Below are 19867 nucleotides of genomic sequence, written 5' to 3'. Positions count from 1 at the left end.
TACTGGCTAAGACTCTCTAACGGGCAGATACTATTTTCTGCTAGGTCTTTTCAAGGGCAAGGCTTTCAAAGCAATTTTCATCGACTTGTCAGGCAACTGGTCTCTGATTGCAGCAGAAGTTGTGCAACAAAGAAGAATGGCGTTCATAAAAAGCATAGGGCTCCCCCGTCAAAAACCGGGTGGTCCAACATGCCGTCGTCGCCCACGCGTGCCAAGCATGCAGCTCCCCGGTCCTCGTTTAGAGAATCGCAAGTCTCCATTAGCAATTGAGTCTGAAACTCTGGTATCATGGCTCGAAGAAAATGGTATGTATCTATCGAAGGAAGCAACGTGGGGTCGCCCTCGTCACCCCATGGGCGTTGCAAACGAAACGACCGATGAGGGAGAAAGCTCTGGCCGCGGTCTTGTGGCGGTGAAGGGAATAGTGCAGGGTGAACCATTATTTGAGGTACCATTTGAGGTTGTCCTTACGAAGCAGCGAGCGCTCGAAGAAATTCCAGAACTTCCAGAAGATGTTAATGAGTATATTGCAATCGCGACGCTTCTCATACAAGAACGGTCACGAGGCGACGCAAGCTTTTGGAAGCCATATTTGGACGTGCTTCCGAAGGATGAAGACATCATTCCCTTGTTTCGCTGGAGTGAAGATGACATGTTATTATTACAAGGAAGCCCATGCCAAGCAGCTGCAAGAAGTTTGCGAGGGAAGCTAGTTTCTGAATTTGCGACGGCCGAAGAAACCATCTATGCACCAAATCGAAGAAAGTTCCCAGATGATGTTTTTACGTGGGATCAGTGGGAGTGGGCATTTGCAATCCTCTTTTCCCGTGCGATTATGTTGACGGCCGAGCAGCGAATCGCTCTTGTCCCATACGCAGACCTGCTCAATCACAATCCATTCTGTTCAACGTACATCGATGTACAGGAGAAGCAACTCACCGGCAAGAGATTTGTGACGCTGTACACAGACCGGCCTTATGCTCAGATGGATCAAGTATTTGTCACATATGGACCCAAATCAAATGGCGATCTTCTGCTCCTCTATGGTTTCATTACGGATCGCAATCCCTACGATTCCGTTGAGCTTGTGGTCGCGCTTAGTGATGAAGACGAACTGTTTGAAAGAAAGAAGAAATACCTTGATGAATCCGGAGTCGGGACAACAGCTACGTTTCCACTGTACAGTGATAGATATCCAATGGAACTCATTGAATTCCTGAGATTCTGCGTCGCCGGAGAAGATGAGTTGGACAACGGAGATTTCGGAGATTTCATGAACGAGGACAACGAGACACTGGTAGCAAAGACGCTGATCAGTGCATGTCAAGATGCACTTGCAGCATATCCGCAATCCCGTGAGGAAGACGATAAACTCATAGCAGACCGCAGCATGTACAAGATGTTTGCTCAGAAGCAAAGGTGGGCTATTAGACAACGGCGGGCAGAGAAAAGAATTTTGGAACGGACCATAGCGAACATCGAACGGGAAATCACAGACCCTACATTTATGTTTACGGAGAGCAAAGAATAATGATGATGAAGCGCATAAACTCCAGAAAATCTCGGTATTGTAATGCGACAAACGCTTTGTGAAACCTAGACCGTCATTCTGTGCGGAGAAGGATCGTTTACCGCCAACACCGACATTAGATGTGCCTTCGTGAAAGTAGGACATAGTTGGACTCGATGTCAAAACATAGAGCTTACGCAAGCATCGGCCTGGCGGGCTTTGGTAGGCTCCTCTTGGTCTGAATAACCTCATCAATGATTCCATACTCCAGAGCTTCCTCGGGAGTCATGAAAAAGTCACGATCGGTATCGACCTCAATTTTGTTGAGATCCTGACCAGTAGCATACGCCATATACCCATTCAGTAACGATCGAATAAACAGAATCTCCTTTGCTTGGATCTCAATGTCGGCCGCTTGACCCTGGGCTCCTCCCAGGGGCTGATGGATCATGATACGAGAGTTAGGAAGGCTCTTCCTCTTTCCCTTTGTCCCGCTGCCAAGCAAGAATGCTCCCATTGATGCTGCAGTTCCGAAGCAAATGGTCGCTACATCACATGGAATGTACTGCATGGTATCAAAAATGGCCAGCCCCGCAGACACAGAACCCCCAGGAGAGTTGATGTAAAGGGTAATATCCTTCGTGGGGTCGTCAGCAGAAAGAAAGAGCATTTGCGCAACGAGTGCATTCGCGACCTCATCATCAACCTGGCGCCCGAGAAGAAGAATACGATCCTTCGCCAAACGCGAATACACGTCCATCTGGTTATCGCCGAAAGTCACCATAGGCACTGGCGCGGGTGGTTTCTTTTGGGGCCGTGGTCCGCGCGCAAAGGGTGACGAAGTCTGGTCGGCAGACATATATTCTCGAAAAGATTGAGAAGAGAGCGCAGCGCGGGGACTTCGACGAGTGGCATTTCGACGGCGAGGGGATGTCGCCGATGCGGATGATGCGAACGTCGAGGACCGCAAAGGTGCGCCGAGGAGCGGCGACACAAAAGCCATGGGGAGAATTTCAATAGGGTGGGAGGACGGTGAAGCTTCGGTTGCGTGGAAATCGACTAAGACCGTTGTTGATCAAAGAGCAGTCAACTGGTGGAAGTTGGCCAAACGAGATAGAGCGAGTTCGAGCAGGCAGACAGCCGGGATGTCAACAGACCGACTTCCTCCCACAGCTACGGCAAAAAGCCCCATGCAAGCTGCGTGACGATTTTTGATCACGCTGGCGGAGCGTGAAATTTCGTGATTTTGGGTGAATCACGATTACTGCGTGAACATCACTCTGTGCAGCGTGAAGTTCACCCGGTCAATGCGTGAACGTCTTGCTGCAGAATCACGCAGATCACGAAATTGATCACTCTTTTCACGCTCATCACCCAAAACATCTACTTTGTCACTTTGCATGACGACATGGTGTTGAGGACTAGCTAGGGTAGTAATTCCAACTTGTGCATATAAACGCGTCCTCATGTCTTTTTTGGATCGCAACAACATTATTAGTTCTGCCAGAGCACTATCATTTCATACGGACTAGGTGTTTACTCAACTGACAGTGAGGCTAAAGCCTTATCTCTAAAACCTTCTTTTTGGTGAGGAGAAAAAGTTGCCCGATGCAGCTCTTCGTCCGTGTGCCACTTGTCCCAGTATTTTGAACATATCGGTTGCCTACATAACAGACACCATTGGATCTCCTTTGAACCACCCTTCTTCTTAAATGTCACACCTTGTAAAACAAACGTATAGTTAAAAGAGCACAAGGAGCAGTACGCAGCTTTTCCTTTTGCCTTTGTGTGCAGTTCGGGACTGCAAAGTCTCTTTTCTTTGTCAGCTGGCCTACTATACTTAGATGCCGCATTTTTAACGTAAAACGGCCTTATAACTGGCACATGACATTCACTGACATCCCGATATGGCTGTTTGTTAGGCCCCGTAACAGACTGTGAGTTTTCAACCCATTCATGAGCTAGATGTCTAGCAAAATCTGAGAACGACGCTCATCTGGACACGTCATGTCTTAATGCAGTGTAGTTGTTACCGCTTCGACTGTTCTGATCCCCCTTATTAGGGAGTAAGCCTTTCTGCTTTGCGACAACAAGACGATGCACTATAGCCACATTATTGATTTGTGCACAGACAAGCCTTCCAATGACACTTACAATGGGGTTTTCAGACGAGTTAGTATAGCATAGGTGTTTCAATGCTCTCGAAAATTCATCTACACCTCCTTTCGATAGGTTCCAAAATACCAACGAAAAATGTCTGATCATACTAGCTGGGAGAAGGGGTCCATGTTTTTCTGCAAGCGTCTTGTATGCTTTTTGCTCAGGTTATAGAATGAGGCGTATGAGAACAGATCTGTTGCATGGCTCTTGACCAAAAGTTCATCTAGGTGCAGGGGTATACTTTCTGCATCATTACCAATCCATTCAAAACAATATATACGAACGGTTGAAATGCAGTACAAATAGTTGGCAATAAACGAGTTGTTAAACTGCAACAGTGTCTCATAAATAATAGAACCCAGGCCCATATTGCTTCCCTTTGCCACAATAAAAAGTGCAGTTCCCTTACCAAGCACTGCACTATGATGAAGGCACTGGAACCGGTAGCTTGAAGTCGGCACCAAGTCATGAAAAAATTTCACAGATGTCTGGTTACTACCAATGTTTGGGAGCACTGTCAAAGAACTGTACTCGCTCCTAAGTTCTATTTCATTGCTCTCTCGATCGTATTAACGGCAATCATCGTCTGTATCTCCACTGCTGCGACACAAACGTCCCCCTTATTATCTGAAATGGCCACAACACCGTCAGGGCTCCCAGCAACTAACTTCACTACCTTGAAGCCAATTAGACCAACAGTTTGCAAGTATTCAATTTTGTAATCGTACGCAAGTGCACTTAGAATGTTTGGCTCGCCCGCAATACAGACTCGTGTCACATCCTGTACTTTGTTTTTGTCAAAGAACATCTTTAGGGACTTGAGAATCTGGTGTTCATTAAATGCTCCCTCCTTCATGCCCGCAGTGCTCATAAGTGGCTTCATGAACCATGTGTTTAACGAAGTTTCAAGGAGAGAGTTACAAAGCCTTTTCTTTTCCTGTTCGCACTCTGTTTCATTGCTTGCCTCTTGGATATTTAAAGTTTCTGTTCCATCTGCCACATTCCTCTGCAGCTGAATAATCTTATCAATTAGCTGTTGCTTTCTATTTGAGACAGGTTGGCGGTGTCTTACATTTTCCAGTACAATAAGCAGTTCGTCCTTTCGAAGCGCTGAAAAGGACGCAGAAGTGCAGGTCATGACTCGATCCACCGAAGCTTGCTGGGCAGTGGCGCTTGGTTGTGCTCGTTTTTGCATTCTCAATCCATCCATAACGGCATCCTACTTCTCTTTTATCAGTAATTCAGTTTGTGAATTGTCTTGCGGTAATGCAGTTGCACCAACCATCACGACCATTCCACTAATAACAGAGGAAAGAGCGGCGACATTTTTCTCGAAGTCAGACGCAATACACGATATGAAGGTGTGCGTTGTTCTTGACGTGAACTGAAAAGCTCTCGCAAGAAACCAGCCTGGGTCTTCTGCCTGTAGTAATGTGAAGTGATTAACTTCCTGAAGTGTCAGGGACACTTTCAGAAAAGGAAAAAACCTGTCTCCAGAAGACGAGCGCGTTGGAATCAGGATCCTTCCGGCGATGTTCTCAGTACCTGCCGCGCTGTATACCTCGTGAAGGTTGCGAATATTTTGGGGAGTGTTAAAGTTTTGGTACCCAGCTTTAGGAATGAGGGTGAACAAACGAGCACCAAACAAGCGGGAGTTGTTATGGTAAACTGCAGCAATTCTTCCACTGCAGCTCTCACGGTATACAACTGCTCGCACGGGCTTTCCCTGACTTGATGAGGGCTTCCTAGTGGCCGAGTATACAGCCCGGCATCCACGTTCGCTTATTACCATTCCTTTGTGCCTCTTTCTTACCGGTCCGTCCCCGAAGACGAATGGATAGTCAAGAGATCTTTTGTGTGTGCCAATGCCAGTGGCACCAAGCCGTTCGTTGATAAAAGAGATTGTCTCTCGCGAGTTATAGCCGCGATCTGAAGCAAATATGGCGTCACACATAGGGGATTTAGATCCAGGCGTAGCAGCACCTTGAATAAATTGGACGAGGCGCTGCCAAACGTGGATGATTTTTTCACCGGGTCTGGAGTAATGACCTGCAATAAATGTTGACGTTAGAGCGGAACACACGGCATTGTTGACTGGACCAAGAGCTTTCTGGGGATTGTTGATTCGCGAAAGATTTGTTAGCTCTGTTACTGCTCTCGAACGGAGTCGCTGGTGATCATCGTCCAGACTAAATATTGTCTTTCCGGGAATATAGACAAGACGCCTATTGACTGCTGCAAATTGTTGTTCTAGTTCAGTTATTAAACCGTTTCCAAGAAGAGGCTTATTTGACCAACCCTCACCGTATGTCTGCACGCGCTGCCGTTTTCTGGATGTGCAACTTAGTGCAGACCATATTTGCATATACCGGTCACCAGTTATTCTCGTCTGATAGAAGAACTCCCTGTTCGCAGGAGCAGTGATGACCCAACACTGCCACCATACGAAGTGGCCAATACATGAGTTATAATGGCACACTTTAACTCAGCTAGAGTTGCTGATTTTTCTTAGTCGTTCTTAGCACTCTGTTCACGTGTGCAATTAGTTTTTGAAGTACGCTCTCCGGTAAAAACATTTCAAAAAGTTGAAGTCGTGTTATTGAAGTCAACGACGTTGTCCCTCTAATACCGCATATCACAAGCACTTCGTTAAGAACATTGTCCAGAACCATATTGCTTTCAGATACAAACCGCTCAGCAAAAGATTTGTTCATATAATCCACACCTAATTCAACATTTTCAAATGCTGAGCTATAGTTCCACGAAGACAGGCCTCCATTTCTTTGCGCTGCAGTCCTTTCCAGCGAGCTTTCGTTTTGAATATCCTCAACAGCCTCAGACTGCATCAAATGCATCTCGGAGGAACCATAGAGCTGCACGGCATTCTCACAAAAAATGGATGACCAGTGATCCTCAGTACCAACTGTTCGTTCATCAAGTTCGTTTGGAACTGTGCACGTCGGAAGCGAGGAGTGGCTAGGAGTTCCTAGGTCTTGAAACAAGTGCACTACTTCTGCGTTTGTAACTGTATCTGAAGCAGCTACTGAGGAAGCCGATTCTTCTGAGGAACTGCCAAAGGCCTCCCCGACACCCGTATTTCCATTTTGTTCCATTATCGGTGTGAAGGACCAGTCTGGATCCCGGGCATTGCTGTCATCACTTGAGCTGTCGCGTTGTACATCCGATAGAGTGTCAAATTGCAACTTACGACATATTGTTTCACCATCAGACGTGTTAACATCCCTGAAAATATTTTGGTGTGACGCCGTTCTTGGTACTCGTTCAGCAGATAAACTGACTCGGCCATCAGGTCTATGTGCTAACGTTGAACTCTCCCGTGCTTCGCAGTGGTCAGATGGCGACGATCTCTGAGATCGGATTGGGGACGGCTGAAACGCAGAAATCTTGCGCATAGTGTTTATCAAAGTCGAGAGGAGCACTGCGTATGCAACACAACTGTCAGTTTTGTTCACACGGCCTGATCTGCAATTAGCTAGCCTTGGTACAGTTGACTCGATTTGAGCGACAAAGTAGATGTTTTGGGTGATGAGCGTGAAAAGAGTGATCAATTTCGTGATCAGCGTGATTCTGCAGCAAGACGTTCACGCATTGACCAGGTGAACTTCACGCTGCACAGAGTGATGTTCACGCAGTAATCGTGATTCACCCAAAATCACGAAATTTCACGTATCGCCAGCGTGATCAAAAATCATCACGCAGCTTGCATGGGGAGAGGGAGGTCACCTTCCTCAACGAACGATAAGTCGAGATCTACAGGGAGCACACGTGTATTTTCTTCATACTCTGTTCAGCCCAAGACCAAATTGATGGCTGATGGAGCGACTGTGTGCGTTCTGTGTTCAAGGTCAATTTCAGATCCCGTAAAGGGGGGGTAACCCAAAAACCGAATATGACCCAAATTCCGAACATTTCAAATTATTGGTGATTTCCAAGCCATGGACCTCTGAAAACACAATCATTGTCATATCCCTAGTGTTAGAATGTACGGTGTACCGTACATAACTGCCGATTCATAATTTTTGAAATGTCAATTATATACGGTCTATCGTACAAAAAGGCCGTTTTAGGACTATCTTTGAACGACTTTAACTTCTAGACAAGTGTAGCAATCCCATTTGTGAGTGAACAATCTTCAAGCGTGGGTTGCGGAGAACCATCCACGTGTTCATTTTTTGCTGGAAGTCAATACAGACAGAATGATGTGTCTCAAAAAGCTCGGTCACCATTTGAAGCACCTTAAATCTCCCTTCGAGCCAAAGTAGGACCCCCAGCAAACTCTCCAACCTTCGGAGTAGTACTCATACTCTCTTGGAGGTTCCTAAACCACCGCAACAACAGATCATGAACCCAACACTCCCTCAGCCCGCCCTCGCCCCCGCCACTAGCTCTAACGGTGGGCAAGAGCAACTTGCGATCCCTTCCATCCCCCTTGATCAGCTTATACAGCCCGCAACCACTTTTGAAGAAAACGCAAGACTTTCTGCCGCTCTAGATACCCCTCTGGCCGTAACAACGCCTGGGTGTACTGCTCAAGCCCGCTCTACACGAGGAAGACGGTCTGGAAGAGGACGCTCGCTGGCAAGGAGAAGAGCTGGTGGACGTGTGGCCGGAAGTGGCAGAGGGGGACGAGCTAGAAGAGATGGTACTGCGCATACGGCAGGGTGGAGGATTCAATCTGTCACCGAACAGCCGGTTAAGCTCGAAAACGACTTTACAAATTCCGTTCTATCAGAACGCGCACGCCTATTCTCCCGCGTTGCTCTTGAACGCATGAAAACGGAATTAAGGGTTCGGCAGCTACATCACGCCCGGTCGAGCTACGTTGTTTTGTTTTGCGATGAGTTGGTTCGCAAGTGCAGCCTGTGGACAAACAAAAGACTTATCATGACCAACTCAAGCCTTGGAACTGTAGACCGCGCAGACATGTACGCATTCCTCGCTGTTTTTTCTTCTCGCAGTGCTCCGGATTCAGCGAAGACCCGTGAGTTGCTCCAGAAGCTAGACTGCCCTGTACTGCCATTATCCCTAGTGCGTTATCTGTCCGCAAATATTTTAGCATTCTCCACGACAGGACGTGGATGTAGTGGTGAGAATGTCTGATGCTCTCAAAGGGATCAGACAGTGCGGCTTTCTGAGTTTGAAATGGCAGCATACGGTGTGTCTTGTAAGGTTTTTTATCACCTTCTTATACTTTTGCTACCCTCGACGACGACCTGTACGGGACAAGGGCAAGTGACAATCAAGTTAAAACAATAAGTTGAAGGAAAGCCAACAAAGAAGGGCATTCCGTTGACCCCCTTGCTGATGCCATATTTCGCGTGACCCTAATGGTTCGCTTTAGGCTTAGGGGAGAATCACAAGCATGTAATGTGGAGAGGTTAATCGACACAGTAGTGGATGCTCGGGGCGAAGAATCTCTCTCTGGGTTTGTGATTACAGCAGACAGCGGCTATGGAAAAATGAGCATGATCCCAAGTCTAGCTAGGAAAGGAATGGGTTTTATTTTTATAATGCCTGAGCACTTGTTGAGGTGCCATCTGTTCGTGGGGGCTTCCCAATTTGATCCTGCAAGGACGGATATTGATGAGAGCGACGCAGCGATGGGGCGAGTAACTCCATTCAGATGCAATCCAGAAACTCTACTATGCTGTACGATCGGGAAAATGCGTTAATAATAGATGACAATCCGAAAATGGTAACCTTTGCAAGCGTGCTGAGAAAGTGTTCAAAGATGAGGACACTGGCATCAACACACTGTGTTGACGCATGGCACGCGTCACAGCTGTCGCACTGAGGGAAAGGGGCACAAAGAAGTTCGCAAAAACGCTTCGCTTTGTTTAGTCTCTACCCAGTTGCTTGTCCAAATTGATTAATTGTTGGGTCGCTGTTCCGCGCTCAATGTCTATGTCTGAGTTGTTATTCACGAGAAAAGCAAACGATGGCACGTTGATTGTCCCGCCGGCTACCTCGCATGACAACAGGGACTTGGTCGAATCGCACTGCTTAAATAATACAGTTGTTCTAACTTTAGACCAGAGGTGTGCGGATTGGTTTGTTCTCCGACAGTTCCGTATCACGGGGACAATGACTGGAACAATTTTATTGAATAACTCAGAAACTCTATCACAACTTGAGGTAACAGATGTAGAATTCCATGAGTGAACCATGGCAGAAAGCTTTCAACTCTTAGCAGCAAGTTGGATCAGCACTTCTCGCTCTACAGAATCTATGATGCGTGGAACAGTGACGGAGAACGCCGCCATGAATGAGATACGATCAAAGCCTTTTGTTAGGGCCATTTTTCAATGTGGTATGTTTGGGGATAAGCAGTATCGATGGCTGGCATGCTCACCAGATGGGGTGGCGCTCATAGATTTGAATCAGACGGCATTTAACACAACAGGGGATACAGATCCTTTGCTGCATGTATGCAGCGTGGAAATCAAAACGAGCATTGCTGCATCGTCTCAGTCCACTGCAGTCTCCAATGCTTCAGTTGATCTTCCCTGCGTTAAAATGGGAACTTTCTCTTTTCTAGACAGAGTGCCGCGTGCGCACATAGGACAGGTTATACAGCAAATGGTAGTCCTGCGGGTCAGCTACGTACTTTATGTTGCATGCTCTGAAGCGGCCCTACTGTCATGCACTTTAATTAAGGCCCCCTCCGCAATATTAGAAGAAGCAACACGAGTTCTTGAGCTCAATAGAAACAGTCTACTAAATTGGGCTTTCGATAGCCCGGAACAGTTCCCGCCCTTCGTTGCGGCGGACATAAAATAAGTGCTGAAGTCGAGGTTACAAATATGGAAGGCCTTGAACACAAGCGTACAGTAACGACAGCCCTTTGTACCTTTGAAGCTGCTCAAGCACAGTGTGCAGTGTTTTTATTCGAAAACTAAGGGAGGAGTTGACGGAAGCGCTCAAGCACGTGCCATGATGCGCAGTCCATCAGCATCCTTTAAATGGGAACAGAAAGTGGTTGGGCAAACTCTAAAGACTCTGTTTGTCAATGCCTTTATCGCATACAGGATGAGCGAGAGACCGGATCTAATGGAAAACCCCTGTAGCTTCCAAAATGTGAATTTGTACAGGCAGAATCTCAACAATGTGGAGTCCCTCTCCCACTTTTGCTTTGAAGCGTGCACGGAGTTGCTTCGATTTGCAGACACCTTGCGGCAGAGTTTCCAAAACGTAGAGGAGTCGCCCACAGTGGTCGTGAATGACAGTGAGATTGCTCAACTTCGTGAGCTTGCCCGAAAAAGAAACGCAATCGGCTAGTATTTTTTAACATTGTGCAGGGAGTGCGATTGCGCCTACATGTTCATGGACATTGCCAAAAGCAGATGCTAGCAGAGCAGTGGTGTGCCTTATGCGGCATGAATGTTAAGAATGGTAGCAGTTACAGAGGACATCGTTCATCGTTTAAATGCACTCAATGTGAAACACATTTGTGTGTAAGGACGTATCACGGAATGCGAAGGTCCTGTTGGGACATGTGGCATGCTAACAAGAGACTAGAGCAACGTGAAATGAAAGGAAGAATAAGTGTCACTCGGGGCAGGTCAGACCGTTTGTCCGAAATATCTGATTCCGTGGGTGAGACTCGGACACCTCCGCGACCCCGGAGAGGTCACAAGGGGCCCTCTGATGACTCTACAAGGCCTCATACGAGGTCTGTGAGAACGATTTTGTCCTCAGGCATGCGCAGAAGTAGATAGAACATTTCCATATGTACGATGTACCGTACATAAGTCATTTGCGGGCTCTAAAATGGTCTTCAAGTAGTAGTTTTCCAGCGGTCAAAAAAGAATGTTGTAGTGGTCCATGTTCGCTGATACTTCGTGTGTGTACCGTTGATGCTCTTCCCAGTCCGCTTGTGTGATTGATTGGTCCCATAGGACTCCCAGGGATGTACTATCGACCGTTAAAGTTAATGTACGGTGTACCGTACATTAATTCAACACTAGGGATATTAAGTTCGATTCACTTGAATCTTAGGGATAAAAATAAAAACTATTCCCACCAGCGTTCTCAACGGACCGCATTACAGCAAAATACCTCTTTTCTTTGAAAAAGGGGACTTTCTGCGGAGATCAATTTCAAATATCCCTCCCGTTTTGGCCTTCAAAAACAGCTCCTCATTCAAAACTTAACTGCGACTTGGACTATGTTCCTATCCCAACGACTTGTCCCCCTGGTTCCCCAACCAAAACCATTATGACACGTCCCTCTCCACCCAAATGTCGAGAACAGAGACTTGAAGCTGCGGCTCAAATCGTTCAAAACGGTGCAACTTTCCGCGAAGCTGCACGCGCTCAAGCCGTACATCTGCACACTTTACACGACTGCTCTGCCTGGTCTTTCGTTCGACGCCTTTGAGCCTCAGTTGCGTCCCATGTGGAGAAGGAGGCTCATCGCAAAGCGCAGAACTCAGTTACGGCGTCTAAAGACAATTTGAAAGAGCGGTAGTATCGAACGTCAATGCTGAGGTGGCAGTGGCAAAATATCTCATTCATATTCTGTAATCCACTTTTTGCAGTAAAATGTTCGATCTTTGGGTCCTGTTTTGGTGCTCAGGACGACTACCAGCAGTAGCTCTACTGTCATGAGCTGACTCTGTATATCAATTCTGAGGCAGTTCTGCGTACGCAGGAGCCACGTGGGAATGACATTGACGACGTCGTCAATGTCATTCCCACGTGGCTCCTTGGAAAAACGTATTGATAGCCTTGCAGTCAGAAGTAGTTTTTTAATTTTATGCCTTTTTGTTCGGGAGTTGTGGGACTCCCCTTCACTGTAAAGTTGCTCTGTGGTTGCAGCTGCGCAGGGTGAGTGTAAAGACCGGGTCCCGCTCAGCCTCTTGACAGTAAACTTTAGACTGTAGTTAAGAGCTGAGCGGGACAGGGGCGTACTGTACATGACGTGTACAGTACAGTACACGTCACCACAGGGCTCACCATGACCGAGAGGTCGTCCTCTTGTAAAGAAATGGGAACTCTATACCGAAAAGAGTCACGGAGGACGACCCGGTCAGCGCCAGCAGGATCCGAAGGGGATCCTGCAGGCGACGAGGACCATGGTGAGACGGGAGGAGGAGTGAGAACATGGCCAGAAGAAGCATATTAGTAGGTTTTTTAATGGAAAAGTTTGATATTAGTGTAGTCTAGGCTATTCCACCTGTAGAGTAGCTACGTTCTAGAGTTCTATAAAGGTCCCGGTTTGGAGCGACGGAGCGACCGGGAGTTGGAGATGCACGCACAACAACCGACTAACCATCGGAGCCCCCAACCGGACTAAGACAGAGCGTTAATTAGAACCTCTAAGTCAAAAAACCCAAAACCAACCGAAACTTTGAAAGTAAGTCAAACAATCCAAAACCTTGTCCGCATGTCCATCGGGCACGTGAATTCTGGTAGCATCGCTAACCGCGTTTTAACCGCTATTTTCCTATTACATTTACAGGGTGTAAGCCAGAGGCTGACAGTAAGGCCGACGAGGCTGAAGTCACAGAAGTCACAACGGTGACACGTGTCGAAAAAGAAAAGAGCCCCTCTCTCGAGGAAGCTAAAGTAGTGCATGTTTCTACGGTGCCGGAGAGTACAGTACTAAAAAACGAAGTTAATTTTATCGCGGGGCTCGAGGGCCAAGAATTGGACCGCGGGCCAACCATTGACCTAATCCGCACGGCGAAGTGGGACCAAGTGTTCAGCGGGCAATACGTGTAAGCCTACACGTCAGGCGTGGCACGAGCATAACTTAACAGAGGACCACATTAAGGCATTTATTAATGCACGGGGATTTAATAATGCGGTACAGTATTTGGAGAAGGAGTACAAAAAATATTTAATTTTAAGTGTGAGCTTTGTCATACTAATTACAGTAATATGTTACTTTATAACGTCCAAAGGGGCGACCCTGGGCATATATGGTGCAAATCCGAACAGCTCCGCCTGGTCCACTTGGCATCTCAGAAAGGCTCTATCAACCGCTGGCACACTATTGCCAACCCCCCCAAGGTATCGGCCAAATAGATTGTGAAAACCATTTCCCATTACAAGAAGTACTCTCAGCGCCTAGTAATAAAAAAATTTGTTTGAGTTGAAAACAAAAAGTGCTTACACACTAATTAATTCACAGACACAGTAACCTTGCAATATTACCATTGTTATTAATAATGGACACCGAAAATGCATTGGCCCAAATGCAACAACAGATCGCTGCATTACAGGGGCAAGTAGCTCAGACTATCCAAGAAAACCAACAACTACATAACCAGGTTAGAATAACAAACCAAACTACAGCTGGTATGAATCAAAGTGGAATACACATTGAAAGACTAAAAACAAGTAAACCGGAAAAGTTTACAGATCTAAACGTGCGAAGCTGGCTTAAAAGTTTAGACAACATATTTTCAACGCAACCAAATGTACCCAACGACATCAACCGTATCAAGGACGCAGTGAGCTATATGGGAGGAGCAAGATTACAATGGTGGGAACTAGTCACTCTGAACAGCACGCCGCTACAGACATATGAGGTCTTCCAAAGAGAGATCCTTAGCTACCTCGAACCAGTAAACAGGGAGCTTACCGCCAGGAAAACACTTAGCAATATAGAACAGATGGGTAAACTAACCCAAGTGGCTGAATACAACAGGGAATTCTCAAAATGGCTACTGCAAATTCCATCAATGACTATGGCTGAACAAATATTCCATTACAACCAAGGACTGAAAACTCGAACACGTGTTGAAGTATAAAGGGCAGAACCCTAGGGTTCTGCCACGAGCTCGTCGTTACAAGAGGCAATGAAAATCGCAGAAAGACTTGACAGTCACTACACAAACAACCAAGGATTCTTTGGAATGAGTAGGACTACTTCAAACTTTATCGGCGGACCAACACCAATGCAGATAGGAAACAATCCTTATCAGAAAAGCAATACACTCTCGTACGAAGAGAAAAAGCGGAGAATCGAAAACAGGTTATGTTTCGTATGTGCAAAATCAAACTGCATAGCGCGTAACCATTACAACAAGCCTTTCATGAACAACAAGTCATATCCTCATAAAAACTAGCAGTTCCACTGAAGGGTCTCGGCACATCAGTGGAAACTTGTAAAATTGCCTACTTCCATAAAAACAAATCAAAAAACACAAAAACCAGAAAATACAAAAAGCACATAAAGGAGACCTTAGGTCGGAGATATCAAGTAGAGAAAATAGTACTGTGGAACTATGTGCATTTTCACCATACAGGAAAAGGAGAAAATCACAGAGACAAAGCCTACTGGTTTACATGGGAGGGGTACATTGTAGTACCGCCAACTTCTCATGTAACATCCTTGTGGATAGTGGGTGAGAGGGGATCGTAATCTCAAAGAAATATGCAGAAAAATTGAAAATGAAAGGAGAGAAAACAAGTCTCAATGCAGAACTATGGGACCGAACACTAGTTCCAACGGAACGGTGTTGCGAGAATCTAAACATACGGATTGGAGAAGCTACCATCAACGTACGGCCATACGTAGTGGACTGGATCGCCTACGACTTAGTCTTAGGCAAGGCGTGGCTATCTGAAGCCAACCCAATAATCAACTGGAAAGATAACCGTATGCTTCTCAAAGAAGGATCTGGAGTAATAACTCTGGACGCAGAGGCTCTTCAACATGGGGAATCCCACCCTACATTCATGTTGACGAGTAAGCAGCTCGTGAGACTAGCAAAAAAGCAAAAGAGTATGATATATCATGTAGTATTAAAAACAGTGAAGAAAAAAGAACAGGGGAAGGTCGTGAAGAGCTTAAAAATGAAGAATTAAAGGGTATGATGGAAGAATACAAAGATGTGTTTCCAAAGAGTTACGGCATGGACTACCGCCAAAACAATCGGTAGAAATGAGTATAGATTTGGAGAAGGTGCAAAACCCAAGATGGGGCCAATCTATAAGCTCTCAAGAAAAGAACTTGAAGAAATGAAAAAAGATTGAAGAGGCTCTATCCCTAGGATTTATCAGACCAAGCATAAGCCCTTGGGGAAGTCCAGTACTATTTACACCTAAAAAAGATGGAACTCTCCGAATGTTTATAGATTACAGAGCATTGAACAAAAAAAACGATAAAAACCAGGTTCCATTACCAAGAATTGATGAAGTATGGGATCAAGTCGGTAAAGCTAAATACTTCTCGACGCTGGATCCTAGATCTGGATATCATCAAATAAGGCTGAAAGACTCAGACATAGAGAAAACTGCTTTTAGGACGAGGTACGGACAATACGAATACTTGGTGACTCCATTCGACTTAACAGGAGCACCTGGATGTTTTAAACATTAATGAACAACACATTTAGGCTCTTTTTAGATACATTTGTTCTTGTATATCTTGACGATATACTTGTTTACAGCAAAACGAAAGAAGAGCACGTGAAACACCTCAAAACAGTATTAATCCTATTGAGAGAACACAAGCTGTATGGGACGCTATCAAAATGTGAACTTCTATATCAAAACATTGAATACCTAGGACACATCATTAGCAAAGACGGTATTCAAGTAAACCCAAAGAAAATTGAAGCAGTGAAGAACTGGGAAGCGCCACAAAACGTAACACAAGTGCAAAGCTTTATAGGATTTTGTAATTACTACAGAAGGTTTGTAAAAGACTTTGCAACAATTGCGACCCCTCTTTCAAACCTTATTCGAAAAAATAATCCCTTGAAATGGGAAAAGCCGCAAGCTTTAGCATTTCAGGAGCTAAAGCAGCGATTAACAGAAGCACCAGTGCTAAGATGTGCAGATCCAAATCTGCCATATCAACTAACTGCAGACGCATCTCAAACAGGTGTCGAAGCGGTGCTGACCCAAACCGACGAATCCGCATGTCGACCTGTGGCATACGCTTCTAGAAAACTGAACCCAGCAGAGCAAGGATACAGTACGCATGAGCGAGAGCTCTTAGCTATCATCTATGCCCTGCATACGAGGAGACCATACTTACATGGTTCTAAATTCAAGATCATGAATGATCATCATCCGTTAAAATATCTGGATACACAGAAAACGTTATCTGGAAGACAAGCAAGATGGGTTGAATTCATGCAAGAATTCGACTATTCTATTGATTAAATCAGGGGAAAATCAAACGTCGTAGCTGATGCACTATCTCGACAATATAAAGAAGTACATCATACATCATAAAATAGAGTAAAGCAGTTAATGGCATTCACAATGGTGAATGTAAGCCAAGAAACATTACGGAATCTACAAGAAGTCTATGAGAACGACGAATTGTTCAAAGAAAAATTCCAGGATCCAGTAGAGCCCTGTACAAAAACGGGACAACGGTTGTATTTCGGCAAAACGCTATGCATACCAAAAGGAGAACTCCGAAGGATCATATTACAAGATAACCACGAATAATTATTTGGATCGCATAGAAGAAGTAATAGAACGGCTTCACTTATATCAAGGCATTATTATTAGCCAACTATGACGAAAGATATCCACAATTACGTGAAAAATGCCTTCAATGCCAAGAGGCAAAGAGCTCAACTCAGAACCAACTTGGAAACCTAAGACCGTTTCCACCTCCAACTAAGAAATGGGAAGTCATTTCAATGGACTTCATATTCGATTTACCTAAAACAATGGACGGTAAAACCGCAATTATGGTCGTTGTAGATAAACTATCAAAAAGAACACACTTTATACCACTCCGATCGGACAACAGCGCCAAAACCATAGCAACAACGTTCTGCAAAGAAATAAACAAACACCATGGACTACTGCGAAAAATAATATCAGATCGAGATACAAGATTCGGGTCCTTCTGGACTGAACTCATGAAGATGCCTAAAGTTAAACTTAAGTTCTCAACATCATTTCACGCACAGACTGATGGACAGTCTGAAAGAGCATTTCGCACACTTCAGAAAATTCTACGCTGTTATGTAAGCTACACTCGGAAAGACTGGGAAAATATTTACCAGGAGTAGAATTTGCTTACAACAATCATGTCAACGATACTACTCGCCAAACACCATTCTTTTTGGAGTACGGTCAACACCCTTTCGCAATATCTGATATAATTCATTCAGATATAAGCGAAAATGCACTCAAGAAACACGTCTGCAGATCGTTTTCTTCAGGAACTCGACACTGCAACTAAACTCGCAAAAGAATCATTCAACCAAACCAACGCAAGAAACCCCGACACAATTAATAAACATCGAAAACAATTAACATTCAAGATAGGCGACAAAGTTATGCTATCAACCAAGAATCTACCAATCAATCCAGGTAGAACCAAGAAATTCGCTCCGAAATACATCGGACCATTCACAGTATTGGAAGTCCTAGCAAGTGTGCATACCAATTAGAACTACTGTTGCAATACCGAAATATTCATGCAACATTTCACATATCGCTTTTGAAACCATACCAAGAAGACCCGAACAGACAACAAGAACCAACCAAGTTCAAGATCCATACAACTGCAGACAAGAAACTCATTGAATGAATTATGACTCATCGCATATACGACGGAAAAGTACAGTTCCTTGTGCACTGCAGGAACACCAATCCAATTGACGACACATGGATAGACAAAGACGACCCTGCAATCACACCAGACCTCATTCAAACGTACAACGATCACTTATTCGCGGACGAATAATGTCTTGAAAGGGGAGGAGTTGTAAAGATCGGGTCCAGCTCAGCCTCTTGACAGTAAACTTTAGACTGTAATTAAGAGCTGAGCGGGACAGGGGCGTACTGTACGTGACGTGTACAGTACAGTACACGTCACCACAGAGCTCACCATGACCGAGAGGTCGTCCTCTTTGTAAAGAAATGGGGACTCTATAGCAAAAAGAGTCCCCGAGGACGACCGTCGTCCGTGTGACACGGTCAGCGCCAGCAGGATCCGAAGGGGATCCTGCAGGCGACGAGGACCATGGTGAGACGGGTGGAGGAGTGAGAACATGGCCAGAAGAGGCATTTTAGTAGGGTTTTTAATGGAAAAGTTTGATTTTAGTGTAGTCTAGGCAATTCTACCTGTAGAGTAGCTACGTTCTAAAGTTCTATAAAGGTCCCGGACGGAGCGACGGGGAGTTGGAGAGGCACGCACAACAACCGACTAACCATCGAAGCCTCCAAAGCGGACTAAGACAGAGCGTCAATTAGAACCTCTAAGTCAAAACCCCAAAACCATCCGAAACTTTGAAAGTAAGTCAAAACAATCCAAAACCTTGTCCGCGTGTCCACCAGGCACGTGAAAGTGAGTCCTACTACACGAGTCGTGTGAGGTTGCGCAACACGGTGCATTTCGAACATTTCGCAATGTATGAATGGCTCGTCCCCCTTTTTTACGGCCGTTGATTGGCTCGTCCCCTATTTCTCATATCAAGGTCTGGAGTATGAGAATGATACCCTCTGACCAATAGCTGACCGTCGTCTCCTATTTAGTGATGAGCTGTCCTGAGAAAGTAACTATTTTCTAACTTTATGCCACCAAATCTCCATTCATCCCTGTTGTAGGCCGTGACGCAGGGGCGTGACCATCCAGCACCCGCAGTGCACGCCCTTTTTCAAAAAAGGCGCGCACCAGACCCTCACCCCATCAAAGCCCCACGCCCTCCGTCCCGTCCCCTCACTTCATCTGCCGTCCCCCGTCCCCACCGTACCCGTACCCACCGTCGCCTCGTCCTGTCGTCCAGTTCTCGCCGTTCCCGCAATTCGGTTCCCACTTTTCTGTCATCTTGTTCCCGCCATACCTGCGGTCCATACTGTTCTGTCTCTGGCATACCCGTATCCGCGGACCCTACGGGTGGTTCCTACCGATCCCGCCTTCCCGTCCCCGCCGTTCCCGTTTCCGCCTTTTCCGCGGGCAAACGCTAAGGCCACATTTTACAAGATGTTCCGTGCTGCCTTCCAGCTAGGGCCCTCCGCGTTATTTTCTTTTACAGATTACCTCCGCGCTCGGTTAGAAGAGCTGAGCTGCGGTCGCAATCTCACGCCCGCCAGCATCCCCCTCGTTCACACTATTAATTATGATGTTGCAGGGGGAGGCGGCCCAGCTGATTTGTCCAATCCGTTTGTTGCCCGCCTGAACGGCGGGAGGGGTACATTAAAGCGGAAACGGTCGATTTCGGAGCGGCCAGTACCTCGGCCAGGCGTG

At 45.9% G+C, this 19867-nt stretch overlaps 3 protein-coding genes; 2 read left to right on the top strand and 1 right to left on the bottom strand.

The window, feature by feature from the left end:
• Positions 1-136: 136 nt before the first annotated feature.
• On the top strand, positions 137-1563 carry CHC_T00006620001 (hypothetical protein). XM_005719187.1 is given in 2 exon segments: positions 137-1531; positions 1532-1563. The coding sequence occupies 1 exon segment, from the start codon at positions 137-139 to the stop codon at positions 1529-1531; it is 1395 nt and encodes a 464-aa protein (XP_005719244.1). The 3' UTR covers positions 1532-1563.
• A 27-nt stretch (positions 1564-1590) lies between these two features.
• Positions 1591-2513, bottom strand: CHC_T00008562001 (ATP-dependent Clp protease proteolytic subunit). XM_005719186.1 is given in 2 exon segments: positions 1591-1703; positions 1704-2513. 1 exon segment carries the CDS (start codon positions 2511-2513, stop codon positions 1704-1706), a length of 810 nt encoding a protein of 269 aa, XP_005719243.1. The 3' UTR covers positions 1591-1703.
• A 13256-nt stretch (positions 2514-15769) lies between these two features.
• CHC_T00006619001 (hypothetical protein) lies at positions 15770-18068 on the top strand. Its single transcript, XM_005719185.1, has 7 exons — positions 15770-15954; positions 16041-16180; positions 16352-16751; positions 16821-16869; positions 17139-17512; positions 17659-17815; positions 17940-18068. The coding sequence occupies exons 1-7, from the start codon at positions 15770-15772 to the stop codon at positions 18066-18068; spliced, it is 1434 nt and encodes a 477-aa protein (XP_005719242.1).
• The last annotated feature ends 1799 nt before the right edge of the window (positions 18069-19867 follow it).

Source organism: Chondrus crispus, genomic scaffold (assembly GCF_000350225.1).
Source record: "Chondrus crispus Stackhouse genomic scaffold, scaffold_47, whole genome shotgun sequence".
Taxonomy (NCBI): Eukaryota; Rhodophyta; class Florideophyceae; order Gigartinales; family Gigartinaceae; genus Chondrus; species Chondrus crispus.
Note: the sequence above shows the minus strand (reverse complement) of the source record. Positions and strands in the feature narration are given on the sequence as shown.